At 34.0% G+C, this 13,476-nt stretch overlaps 1 protein-coding gene across 2 annotated transcripts in view; it reads left to right on the forward strand.

The window, feature by feature from the left end:
* Window positions 1-12,468, forward strand: part of LOC106473973 — a 32,699-nt gene extending 20,231 nt beyond the window's left edge. The window contains exons 4-10 of one of the 2 annotated variants that reach the window (XM_022402351.1): window positions 3,248-3,301; window positions 5,153-5,198; window positions 5,937-6,182; window positions 6,320-6,442; window positions 7,371-7,584; window positions 7,638-7,793; window positions 11,284-12,468. In XM_022402351.1, coding sequence (XP_022258059.1) covers window positions 3,248-3,301; window positions 5,153-5,198; window positions 5,937-6,140 — 304 coding nt within the window. In that variant the 3' untranslated portion in view covers window positions 6,141-6,182; window positions 6,320-6,442; window positions 7,371-7,584; window positions 7,638-7,793; window positions 11,284-12,468. Of the gene's footprint in view, window positions 1-3,247; window positions 3,302-5,152; window positions 5,199-5,936; window positions 6,183-6,319; window positions 6,443-7,370; window positions 7,585-7,637; window positions 7,794-11,283 lie in introns of those variants that run through there. The other variant, XM_022402350.1, reaches the window with a different exon arrangement.
* The last annotated feature ends 1,008 nt before the right edge of the window (window positions 12,469-13,476 follow it).

Here is a 13,476-nt window from a genome sequence, read left to right on the forward strand (position 1 = left end):
GGTCGCAGGGCCTAGTGATGAACTTAGCACATGGTCGCAGGGCCTTAGTGATGAACTTAGCACATGGTCGCAGGGCCTAGTGATGAGCTTAGCACATGGTCGCAGGGCCTAGTGATGAGCTTAGCACATGGTCGCAGGGCCTAGTGATGAGCTTAGCACATGGTCGCAAGGCCTAGTGATGAGCTTAGCACGTGGTCGCAGGACCTAGTGATGAGCTTAGCACGTGGTCAAAGGGTCTAGTGATGAGCTTAGCACGTGGTCAAAGGGTCTAGTGATGAGCTTAGCACGTGGTCAAAGGGTCTAGTGATGAGCTTAGCACGTGGTCAAAGGGTCTAGTGATGAGCTTAGCACGTGGTCAAAGGGTCTAGTGATGAGCTTAGCACATGGGCAGAAGGTCTAGTGATGAGCTTAGCACGTGGTCACAGGGTATAACAAGAAGTTTATCACATATTTAAGTTGAGTTTCCTCATGGTAAGAGTAAGTATATGCTTATTGGGATTTATCTTCCTAATCAGGTCTTCTCACCTATGAAATGTGTATTGCTGGCCGATGATTGTTGGATTATCATAGGGTAATAATGTGTGGTTACTTTGAATTTAAGGAAAATTGACTGTCACTATTTTCCTGAAGTTGAAAACTTGACTTTTATAAAGATAAAAAAAAGTTTAATTGAGATAATGATAATTAAAACAGTACTGAGTATGTAAGTGGCTCTTACATACTGTAACCCCTATTGTAAGAACATACATAAAAATGTTACAGATGACAATTTGGTCCATTGAGGGTACCCCTCCTCCACAAAATCAAACTAAATGTAATAGTTCAATTTAGAAAATTGTGTGATGACAATAACTTTTTTTCTCCTGCTTTTTTTATTACATTTCTTTATGTAGTAAACATCTATTGCACATGTCATGTCTGGTTTATATAATAAAACAATTTAAGAACAATGCATACTGTACTTTTCTACAAAAAAATGATATTTTGTTACTGAATTGAAGTAATACCTAAATATTACTCTGCTTTTAGAAAGTGAACTAAGTTTTACAGTGGTAAGATCTGTTTAAGGTATTTTGCAGGAAATCCTGACACAGATATTGATTTGGTTGGCAGACACTTCCTAAAGTTACAACAATAACAAACAATCCTTCTGTTTTGTGTTTAAACTCTCTCCACAAGGGCTTGGTCAATTTGACTGACCACATGATCTTTTTGTACTTGTATAAAGTCTTTATACATTGAATACTTCTACTTTCAATATAGTGTGTATATCTTCACATGCAAAAAGCCATATTTTTAGTGAAGTATTTTAAATAAGCTAAAAAAAGATTTGTCCATGAATATGAGTATTTGTTTTGAATAGTCTGTGTGCAAAGTGATTTTCATGTTATGATTAAAAATACTTTTCTTCACTCATCTAATGTAATCTCTAAAACCTCCTAAATACATTTCAGTAAAACTTTATATCTTATCTGTTAGTTTCTCTACCCTAACTCTATACAGGGTTCATCAATTTGACTGATCTCATAACCACCAAAAAAAATCTAAATAGATCTAAATTATTCTTCTTTCCTTTTTTAGAATGATTGTGACATGAAACTACATCCATTTACCCAAAGTAGTTTTAAACACGTAACAGTATACATCTATTTATAATTTATTTATTTTTTATTGCCCTTTGAACATTACACTTTCCAATTACGTTACCCATAAGCTACTACAAGCTGCTCGCATATGTGCCTTGTGTAATATTTTTATTGTATTATTATTATTATTTATTTTACCTAATCTAATCTTAACTAACCTAAAGATATCTCTATTTTTACATTATAGTCACTCTTATAATAATAATAATAATAATAATAATAATAAATAAAGAATAAACGTAAAAAACATGAAATAAAGTACTTACCCGAATATTCTTTTTTTTTTATTGATGACACTTAACCCAACTTTTTTATACTAATGGTAGTAGCGCATTAAATAATTATTTAATTAAATATTGCACCAAAGAACATAGAATAATAACATGTAAAAAGTAGATAATTTCCTCTTAAAAAAATCACATTTTTCTGGCTTTGTAACAAGAGCTGTTACAAATGCATCTAAATTAGCCATTGTGATTTCTGTGGGAACCAAAGTTGTATTACAAGTGTAATTGACTATTCTGTGTTCAGAACTCAACATAATAGAATATTTGCTTTCTATTGGTTATATTATTATCAAATCCTGAAAGATAGGATGTCACAGGTGGGTGTGACAAGAGGGGTCTAATTTTCTATTTGATAGTGCTGTAACCAAATAAAATTGAAGGCTATAAAAATTATGGTTTGTCTGAGCAATAACTATTTTATAGTGCATAGTTTACATTTAATTTCTTAGTTTCTGGGGAGAGGATAAAATTGAGAATAGAGATGAGAAGATAGTTAGAGAAAATGTTACATGTGTAATATTAGGGGAAATTCAGGATTTTTTTAAATACTGCCTTATAAAATTTAAACCTTAAAACTTGTATGCTATTAAGATATGGATTATTAGCTACGATTTTATGCTATACTAATTGGTATAACATAAACAAAAAGTAGTTTAATAAAATTTTAAATGTTAAACACTAAAACCTTGTGTTATATGCAGTAAATGATACCCAGGGCAAGAGAGTTAATGTATGTAAATCACCCACATATGAACCTATGTTAATGTCTGAACAGGAGAATGTGTCAGTATATTGAATGAACATAACTTATAATAGTACAAAACAAATGTTTCAGGTTGTGGATTACTGTTTTGTAGGGGAATGTAAATTAATAGTGTAAGTCTGTTTAATAAAACATAACATAATGCTACAAGTTGTGTTCTTAATTTAGATGCTTCTAGCGATTTGTAATTTTGATTCACAGCAGTGAGGTTTGATATAGCATAGTGGTATGACTTACTGACTAGAAACTTTTTCAAAGATGAGGAAACAGTTTGACTCTTATAAAAATGCCCCCAGTGTTCACAGCAATATGTCTTTGGGCTTGCATTGCTAGAAATCAGGTCTTGATACCCATGGTGGGCAGAACACAGATAGTCCATTGTGTAGCTTTTTGCTTAATTACAAACAAACCTATAAAAATTGATTGAAGCTAGAGTAGACTGATCTGTTATGGAATCAATAAACTGAGCTTGCTTTTAAACAGAAAATTATTACTTTTGTCAAAGTGTGTTATTAGATGTAATAAAATTTTGTGTCTTCACTTTATGATAGTGCTGGAGTAAATACTCGATCAGGACTTGAAGATCAAGTGAGGAAACAGTACAGGTATTTTGTAAATTTCATGGTATTGTGATCAAATAGGTGTTAAATGTTTTAAAACAGTCATTAAATGCCTTTGTGTGTGGTTACCACAAAGGATTTTATAGTTTGAGGAGTAGTTTTTAATGTTATGTTTCCATTTTCATGTATGGTGTAAAATTGTCAGAGAATATGATTAAAATCTTTAATGATTGTCTTAAACCTAAGAATACATCTTTGAGTATATTCTTAGCAATAAAGTACCGAATAAAAAGATTAAAAGAAACCAGGTAAATTTTTTAATGAGACACTGAAATGTTAACTTTCTGACAGAAATTTCTTATAATGTAGTTTTTTCTGTATCCACACTGAGGAAGATTTCATGACCACAAAGAATAAAACTTCCTGAATATTAGTTCTTAATGTAAAATACCTTTGTGTACTGTAGGATCTACTGTAATATATCTGTGTTCTGTGGTAGTTTTAGCTTGCATGGTGTAGGATCTAGTGTGTAATATACGTGTTCTGTGGTATTCTAGCTTGTATGGTGTAGGACCTGATGTAATATATCTGTGTTCTGTGGTAGTTCTATCTTGTATTGTGTAGGATATAATGTAACATATCTGTGTTCTGTGGTAGTTCTAGCTTGTATGGTGTAGGATATAACATAATATATGTTTTCTGTGGTAGTTCTATCTTGCATGGTGTAGGATATAATGTAATATATCTATGTTCTGTGGTAGTTCTGTCTTGTATGGTGTAGGATCTAGTGTAATATATCTGCGTTGTGTGGTAGGTCTATCTTGTATGGTGTAGGAGCTTGTGTAATATATCTGTGTTCTGTGGTAGTTATATCTTGTATGGTGTAGGATCTAGTGTAATATATCTGTGTTCTGTGGTAGTTCTATCTTGTATGGTGTAGGATCTAGTGTAATATATCTGTGTTCTGTGGTAGTTCTATCTTGTATGGTGTAGGATCTAGTGTATTATATCTGTGTTCTGTGGTAGTTCTATCTTGTATGGTGTAGGATCTAATGTAATATATCTGTGTTCTGTGGTAGTTCTAGCTTGTATAAGTGTAGGACCTGATGTAATATATCTGTGTTCTGTGGTAGTTCTAGCTTGTATGGTGTAGGACCTAATGTAATATATCTGTGTTCTGTGGTAGTTGTAGCTTGTATGGTGTAGGATCTGATGTAATATATCTGTGTTCTGTGGTAGTTCTGTCTTGTATGGTGTAGGATCTAGTGTAATATATCTGTATTCTGTGGTAGTTGTAGCTTGTATGGTGTAGGATCTTGTGTAATATATCTGTGTACTGTGGTAGTTGTAGCTTGTATGGTGTAGGATCTAGTGTAATATATCTGTGTTCTGTGGTAGTTGTAGCTTGTATGGTGTAGGATCTAGTGTAATATATCTGTGTTCTGTGGTAGTTGTAGCTTGTATGGTGTAGGATCTAGTGTAATATATGTGTTCTGTGGTAGTTCTATCTTGTATGGTGTATGATCTAATGTAATATATATGTGTTCTGTGGTAGTTCTAGCTTGTATGGTGTATGATCTAATGTAATATATCTGTGTTCTATGGTAGTTCTAGATTGTATGGTGTAGGATCTAGTGTAATATATCTGTGTTCTGTGGTAGTTCTATCTTGTATGGTGTTGGATCTAGTGTATTATATCTGTGTTCTGTGGTAGTTCTATCTTGTATGGTGTAGGACCTGATGTAATATATCTGTGTTCTATGGTAGTTCTAGCTTGTATGGTGTAGGATCTAGTGTGTAATATATCTGTTCTGTGGTTGTTCTAGTTTTTATGGTGTAGGATCTAATGTAATATATGTGTGTTGTATCTCTAGCTTTAATGGTAATATGTTGCAGGAATGAAGAAGTAAGAGATGCTTTGGAATATCTAGAGGACATGGAGGTTAGTAAAAACAGCAAACTTTATAAATATTACTTGAAAAGGTGACATGCCCTTCATAATCATTGATAATATTCCATGAATTTTAAAGGACTGATGTTGAGTAATACATAGTCATCTGGGTAAGTGAGCAAATAGCAATTGATTTCAGTTGTTATAATTGTATATTTCTAATTCTAGTTCTTGTTCTCTTGAGTATATCTAGAAATTTATTATTTTCTCAATAACGCTAAAAATTAAATTATAGTTTCTAGAATTACACTAATCCTTAAATCTATTAAGTTTGAAGCTTTTGTACGTACCTACAGAAAAATGTAGATATAAAAACTGTATTTTATTTAATTTATAACAAAACTAAACTGTGTACCTGAATACATTCAAGATGAGTTTTATATTTTACTTCTACATAGATGTTGTAAAATATATCATACAAAACTCTATATTTAAAGATTGCTGAAGAAACAATATTATTACACCAAGTTTTTCATAACTCCGTAAAACAAACCCAGGTAAGATTCTTAGCCACAGACTTTCTAGCAGGTTTGTTGTCATATTGTAAGACTTGTTGCACCAGGCTTCTTGTGGCTAAGAATCTTACCTGGGTTTGTTTTACTGACTTAAGCTTTTTTAGTATGTTAAATAAAATCACATTTAACAGTCTTTGTGTAAAATGAAAAGTCTTAGCATTGGTGCTATAGATTGTAAGGTGTACTGAACAAATTTTTTTTTTTTTACTTACAGGAAAAGTGGAACACTTGTTTGAAAAAACTAGATTCTATTACAAAACAACATCGTTTTGGAACTGTCAGTGAAGATGTGTCATTATCATTCCTGTTTAATTTGGATGTAGTGAAAGCTAATACAGAAAAAGTAACAAACTTACAACAGTATGTTGACAAAGGCTTCTCCTCTTTGTTGTTGATTCTTCTCCGCCACTTTGCCTGACTACCCTGACGTGATCATGTGACACTCTTGCAACAGCACAAGGTACAAAACAAATGTTTCCATATTAATAAAGTGAACACTGTTCATGTATGAACACATTGACCATTTATGTCTGCATTTAATGATATATAACTACCTCTCTACACTAGTAAAAAAACATCTTTTTCCCGTTATTGCAGGAAGATTTCAGGAATGCAGGTTGCGAGGTGTTGGTGATCACTTGTGGTACACTTCAGAATGCTCAAGTCTGGTTACAGGATACACAATGTACACTAGACCTTTTAGTTGATTCTGAAAGAAAGGTATGGAAAGTGTTTATTTGAGGATAAGTTAAATATCATTGCTTGTCGTATTATTTAAGATTTCAAACACCACATCATGTAGTACTTTGATGTTCCAAGTACTACATCATGTAGTACTTGGAACATCAAATTTCTCGGTATCACCTCTGACACCCATCTAGCATGGAACAAAGATATTCAGAACATGCACGCCTCAATTAACAAATGTATCAACTTATTAAGGCTTGCTGCAGCCAAGCACACTCACAACATTCCTAAAAATATACAAAGTGTTTGCATGCCCACTTATAGAATATGGTTGTCAAATAACCTGAAAAAACTACAAATACAACAATAAGATTAGCCCTAAGGCTTCCAAAATTTATCCCAGTCAGTTACCTTCTCGTTTTAAAAATAGACTAATGCAGAAAGCATAAATAAATAGACAGCTGCACTTACACGAACTTGCAAGTGCCCCTACTAAACATATTTTTTCAATACTCTGTTTTGCGTACAGGAAAACAAAGAATAAAACAACACACACACACACACACACACACACACAACATGTTGAACACTATGCCATGTTGTTACTATCCATCAAGTTTTCTTTTACAGCCTGTGCACAGGACAACTAGATTATTTAGTGTCTGACCTGTGAAAGTGGGTTTTTCTGGCCACTCTGGTCTCCCTGCACAACATAATTCACCTGGGCATTGGACTTTATGGTCCCCCCCCCCCAAAAAAAAAGGCCTCCAATCAATTCCTTTCTATAAAATCCAGTTCAACAATGTTTATTTAAAAATGAAATTAGTTCCTAAATTCAAAAAGTTAGAAACTAATATTAGAATAATTCTACTGTCTTATCAATAGACATTGTGATTTAAATATAATACTTGGAATGCATGTTTGGATCTCTCTGTCTTGTCTCGACTCTTCAACTCTACAGGTCATTGACAGCCACAACATCTCTGCTCATCACCAACAACCACTGGAAATGAAGGACCTTCATCCTGCCTTCTCCAACCTTCTTCACAGCTCTCTCTCAAAACTTCCCGTCAATGTTGCTAAACATGATCATAATCACTGTAGCTAATTATTATTCTCACGTGCAGGGATGAAGGGGAACAACTGTTCCTGAACACCCCTGTTGAGAAGAGCAGGTAACTATCACGTTTTTTTCTCATCCTTCAAACTAAATTCCTGCCACCATTAGTTTTTCTTTTTCTTCTGTATACAGATTTATCACTCATTTGGACTAGGTCGGTCAGTGTCCCAAGTTTGGAACAGTCAAACAATACAGTACTATGCTGAAGTTTTTCTCTCTGGAAGAATGCCAGTGGCACCATACAAAAATGATGATGTTCTTCAGGTAATATTCTTTAATACTTTGGGCTAACAAACAACACATCTATGTTGTTGACTATGATGAAACAACACACACAGATTTTGTTATCATGTGAAAGGCTTTATCTCTTAAAGCAATGGCAAGCACATGAAGTGTGTCATCCAATTCTTGACTTGTGAATTGGTCATGACATATTGGTTTAGAACAAATCATTAACAAACTTTTCAGTTCCGAATGTATTGGGTACAGTGTGAGTAAGAATTAACGTTATCATATTATTTCTGCTGAAGGCAACAAACAATATTTAAAGCTCTTCTGCTTAATTTAGCAGAAGATCCATGTTCTCGTTGGGAAAAAGCATACTGATGCACATTTGGTTTAATTGTCTTAATAAAATTATTAATCTAAGTACATAATTTTTAAGCATTTTCACTGATCCTTTGTAACAGTCTGTTTTTTTATACTTGTCAAAAGTATTAAAATTGTAAATGTGTGTTTATGACAATAAGTACTATACACTGAGTGGTCACAAGTAAATAGACACCTAATTTTTCGTCATTTAGCTGATTTATGCTTACTAATTTGTGTTCACAGAGCACTACATGAATGAAAATGGTCCACACACTAATTATCTTGTGCTACAACATGCTTAGAACTCAAGGTTCTCTCAAATTGTCAGATTTTGTTAGAGGAAGGATAGTTGGTCAAGCAGATGGTGGAATAAGTCAGCGGCAAATTTTGCAGAATTTGGGAATCCCGCTTTCGACAGTCAACAGAATTATCGTGCAGTTTAGGAAACACGGCAAGGAAACAACTGAGCAGCATCCGGGTCATCTTGGTCCGTCCATCGCAAAGGACAAAAAAGGGCTGTCAAGAGGAGCATCGAAATGGATCCCAGCTTAACGACTGCAGAAGTGGCCAAAGTTGGTGGAATGAGCCCGAAATCTGTTCAACGGATTTTCCACAGATTGAGTTATTATTGCAGAGCAGCTAGACGGAAGCCCTTATTAAGATCTGCTAACATAGTCAGACAAAAGAAGTGGGCAAGTGATATGATGACCAAGCCTCTGGAAGACCGCATTGTTCTCAGATGAATCAAGATTTGCTCAATTTTCAGACAGTGGAAGGATATGGGTCTGTAGAATGCCTCACTAAGAGTTTTGGCTCAACAGATTGCAGCCAACTGTGAAGCATGGTGATTTCAGCGTGATGGTTTGGGGAGCTGTTTGGGTTGGTGGGAGATCGAGCTTAGTGGAGTGCACTGGCAACTCTTGCCACTTTATTCCTCGGGTTTCGTGGGCAAGAACACAACGTTGTTCCAGGAAGATGGAGCACCGTGTCACACTGCTAGAAACACCCAAAAGTGGCAGGAAGAAAATGGTATCCAGAAGTTGCCATGGCCGAGCCAATCTCGTGACATGAACCCCATCGAAAACCTTTTGGCCATACTCGACCAGCATGTCAAGAAACAACCAAGAAAACCAACTTCAAAGAGCATTCTACTCCAAGTTTTGAAGCAAGATTGGGCAAAAATCCCACAATCTAAAATTGACGAGATGATTCTCACGATGCCCCAAAGGATCAACTAACTCCACGAAGCGAAAGGAAGATTTACTAGATATAAATTAAATTATAAATATATCAATTCATGTGAATATGACTAAAAAATTTCTGAAAAGGTGGTGTCTATTTACTTGTGACCACGCTGTGTAGATGAAAGATAGTTTTAAGACGAAACTTGATATTTTTCAAGAACTGCTCACCATATGATGCTATTTAAATATTTAATTCATATATATTGAAAGATAAAGAGGTTTGATATTTAACTTGTTGATATAGTTCAACAGTTTTAATGATTACTAATATCATTTTGTATACTAAAAGAAGTATATGTAAAAGTTAATTGTTGTGTGTAAAAAAAAAAAAAAAAAAAAAAAAAAAAAAAAAACCCCCACCAACACACAATATGTAGCATTTGATACTATTAAAGACTTTGAGTTAAAATCATTTGATGTTAAAAGATTTTAATCTTAGTAAGTTGTAAGATTAAAGTACATTTGCGTATCCTAAGTAGCTTTAAACTTGTAACAGTATACATCTACTTATACCTAAATTTTGTTTTATTGCTCTGTGATTGCTCTTTGAACAACTGATTACTACTATTCATGCCATTATAAGTTGTAAATCACTTGGGAAACGTGGAGCTCACATTATGCTCTTGAATTACATTACCCACAAGCTACTCTGAGTCTGAGCACTTTTGTACATGCCTCTTGAAAGATATTTCTTATATTATTATTTATTTTATCTAATCTTGCCTTAAATAACCTAAAGTAAAAAACAGAAATAAAGTACTTACTTTTTTTTTGCTGTCAACGACACGTAACCCTACTTTTTTATACTAATGGTAGTACAGCACTAAATTTTTTATCTAATTAAATAATGCACCAAATAACATAGAAAAGCAGACAATTTCCACTAACTACTGCAATTTTCTGGCTTTCTACCTATGCGACAGAAACCATTACAAATTCATCCAAGCTAAGTGTTAACTTTTTGAGAACGAAGCTTGTACTAACTGAGAAATTGACAATTCTCTGTTCAGAAAACAACATAATATAATACATCATTTGATAGATGAAAAACTTGGCTTTCTATTGGTTATACATAGTATAGAATTAAATATAAAAGAGAACTATTAACAAATCCTGAAAGAGTGGATGTGACAGGTGGGTGTGGTAAGAGGGGTGTGATTTTTCTATTTGTTGGCTTTGTAACCAAACAGAATTGAAGGCTATAAAAATTATGGTTTGTCTGAGCAATGATAATTTTATAGTGAGTAAGTTACATTAAATTTCACACTTATTGGAGGGGTGGTGAATAAAATAAAGAAGAGAGGATGCCTAGAGAAAATGTCACATTCCTCACACTAGGGGAAATTCAGGATTTTTTTAAATATTGTCTTATAAAATTAATAACTTAAAACTTGTATACTGTTAAAATATGGATTATTGACTAGGATTTTATGCTATACTAATTGGTATACCATAAACAAATAGTAGTTTAATTAAATTTACAGGATTTTACTCTTAGTTAACGTGATCTGATGCTGTTACAGGATTTTACTCTTAGTTAACGTGATCTGATGCTGTTACAGGATATTACTCTTAGTTAATGTGATCTGATGCTGTTACAGGATATTACTCTTAGTTAACGTGATCTGATGCTGTTACAGGATATTACTCTTAGTTAACATCATCTAATGCTGTTACAGGATTTTACTCTTAGTTAACGTGATCTGATGCTGTTACAGGATTTTATTCTTAGTTAACGTGATCTGATGCTGTTACAGGATTTTACTCTTAGTTAACATCATCTGATGCTGTTACAGGATTTTACTCTTAGTTAACATCATCTGATGCTGTTACAGGATTTTACTCTTTGTTAATGTCATTTGATACTGTTAAAAAGTTGATAGTGATGACTGACTATAAACTATTTGTTTACTTATCAGTTAGCTGGAGATTTCATCGTGGACAACAAGGGTCATATTATCTTTTCTCATCCTAGCCAGACACCTACAGATAGACCTTCTGTTGACACTTTACTTGCAGCTGTAGAGACTGTTTTTTCAAAACTCTAGAAAATCATGTGTTGGTAAGAAACATAATGCTGTTTTTAATATCTTGTTTGGATGTTATAATCTACACATTTTTACAGGGACTAAAATAAGATTTTGGTTTTATATTTATAAGAGAATTATACGGTGATTTTCAGAAAGTTCAGCATACATTTTGAAAAAGACACAAAGTGTATTGAAGTGCATTGTTCCCAATAATGTATATTAAAAATTAGCTTTGCCCAATTCATCAAAAAATGATGGGAAAAAGTTCTGTAAAAAATAAAAATGGGGTTCTCCACCCTTCCTTTTGCAAGCACTGTTCATCATAGGAAAAAACACCATTCATTGATAAAAGAAAAAAAATTCAAGTAAGCTTTCAAAAAATCATTTAGAATGGTGCAATTTAAAAATGACAACTGGCCTTTTATATATATATATATTAGATTTTAATCAGAGAGAGTGGAACGGTAGTATCAGATCATAGTTCAAGACTTTTATATCACCCAAAAACATCAGGCCTAAGGTTTATGATAAAACTTCTATCACAAAGGTTAATTCTAAAAATTAATATAAAGTATAGTAGTCCACTGCTTGAGGGACCACCCTATGTTTCACATTAATAATGGTCTTATCTCAAAGAGAGGGGAGCTTCAAGATTGGACTACTGCTAGGAGAGCATGGCTAAATGAATGGAACTTCAAGATTGGACTACTACCAGGAGGGCATAGCTAGGTGGATGGATCTTCAAGATTGGACTAATACCAGGAGGGCATAGCTAGGTGAATAGAACTTCAAGATTGGACTACTTCCAGGAGAGCATAGCTAGGTGAATAGAACTTCAAGATTGGACTACTACCAGGAGGGCATAGCTAGGTGAATAGAACTTCAAGATTGGACTACTACCAGGAGGGCATAGCGAGGTGGATGGATCTTCAAGATTGGACTACTACCAGGAGGGCATGGATAGATTAATGGAGCTTCAAGATTGGACTAGTCCTAGAAGGGCATAGCTAGATGACTGTAGAAGTTAAGAGTACATTAATTATTTCTGTATTGCACATAAACTGTTGTAGTGCACATGTGTAAGGCCGATTTATTCTTCCACACAGTGCTGTACAGCACATACGTAAACCCAATACATACTAAAATAAGAGAAATTAAAATGTCATGTAGTATAATAATCTGTGAATTTATCTGATTCGGTCGCTTTGAATTGCACATAGACTTCTCAATTCCATCCTTGCTCTTGTTAACATATTCCAACAACTTGAGATTTTGGGGAGCAACTGCGAAGTCACTCAGTTGTTCCAATTATCCTACAGCTGTTCCTGTAGACACAACTGATGTTGCTACACTATCATCCTATTCCTCTTCATCTGAAGAAAAAGCAAAGGTTTGGCCTCTGGCATTAGCCAGAAGCTTCTTCTCCTAGGCTGCCTGTATGATTTCATTGGTGACAACATCATTGTCAAAGTTTGCATACTCTTCCCAGGTCACATAGATATTGTCCACAAAGACTGCAAGATCATTATTCACTTCAGGATTGTCTTCACCATCTTCAGGTAGATCCTCTGAAAAAAACACATTTGGCAAAAACTTATGAATAGTCATAGGTTGTACACTATTTCATGCATTCTTTAACTGCATGATAGCATCCAGCACATTTACATTCTTTGCCAAATAAATTGCACATGTGGCTTCACCCATGTGAAATAAAACATTTTTAATGAGCAGCTTTCTGTAGTTTATTTTCATGTTCTGGATAATTCCAGCATCATGTGGACGTGGTGTTTGGTGGGGAAAAAACAACAACTTTACATTGTTACTCTGCCATTGTAGTTCATGCTATGAAGATAATTTCTGATACACTTGTACATGTCCTGTAAAAGTAATTCTTATATGATATAGATTATTCTTGGAGCACAAAGTCTGTTAGTGTTGGGTGCATAGGTCATGCATAAAATATTTTCTCCAATGTCACTATTCATCTTATTCACTAAGAACAGTGGTATTGTAATTATCAATGTAACTGGTCATCCTGTTCACTATGGACAGTGGTATTGTAATTATCAATGTAACTGGTCG

This window comes from Limulus polyphemus, unplaced genomic scaffold (genome assembly GCF_000517525.1).
Source record: "Limulus polyphemus unplaced genomic scaffold, Limulus_polyphemus-2.1.2 Scaffold6690, whole genome shotgun sequence".
NCBI classification, from domain to species: Eukaryota; Metazoa; Arthropoda; class Merostomata; order Xiphosura; family Limulidae; genus Limulus; species Limulus polyphemus.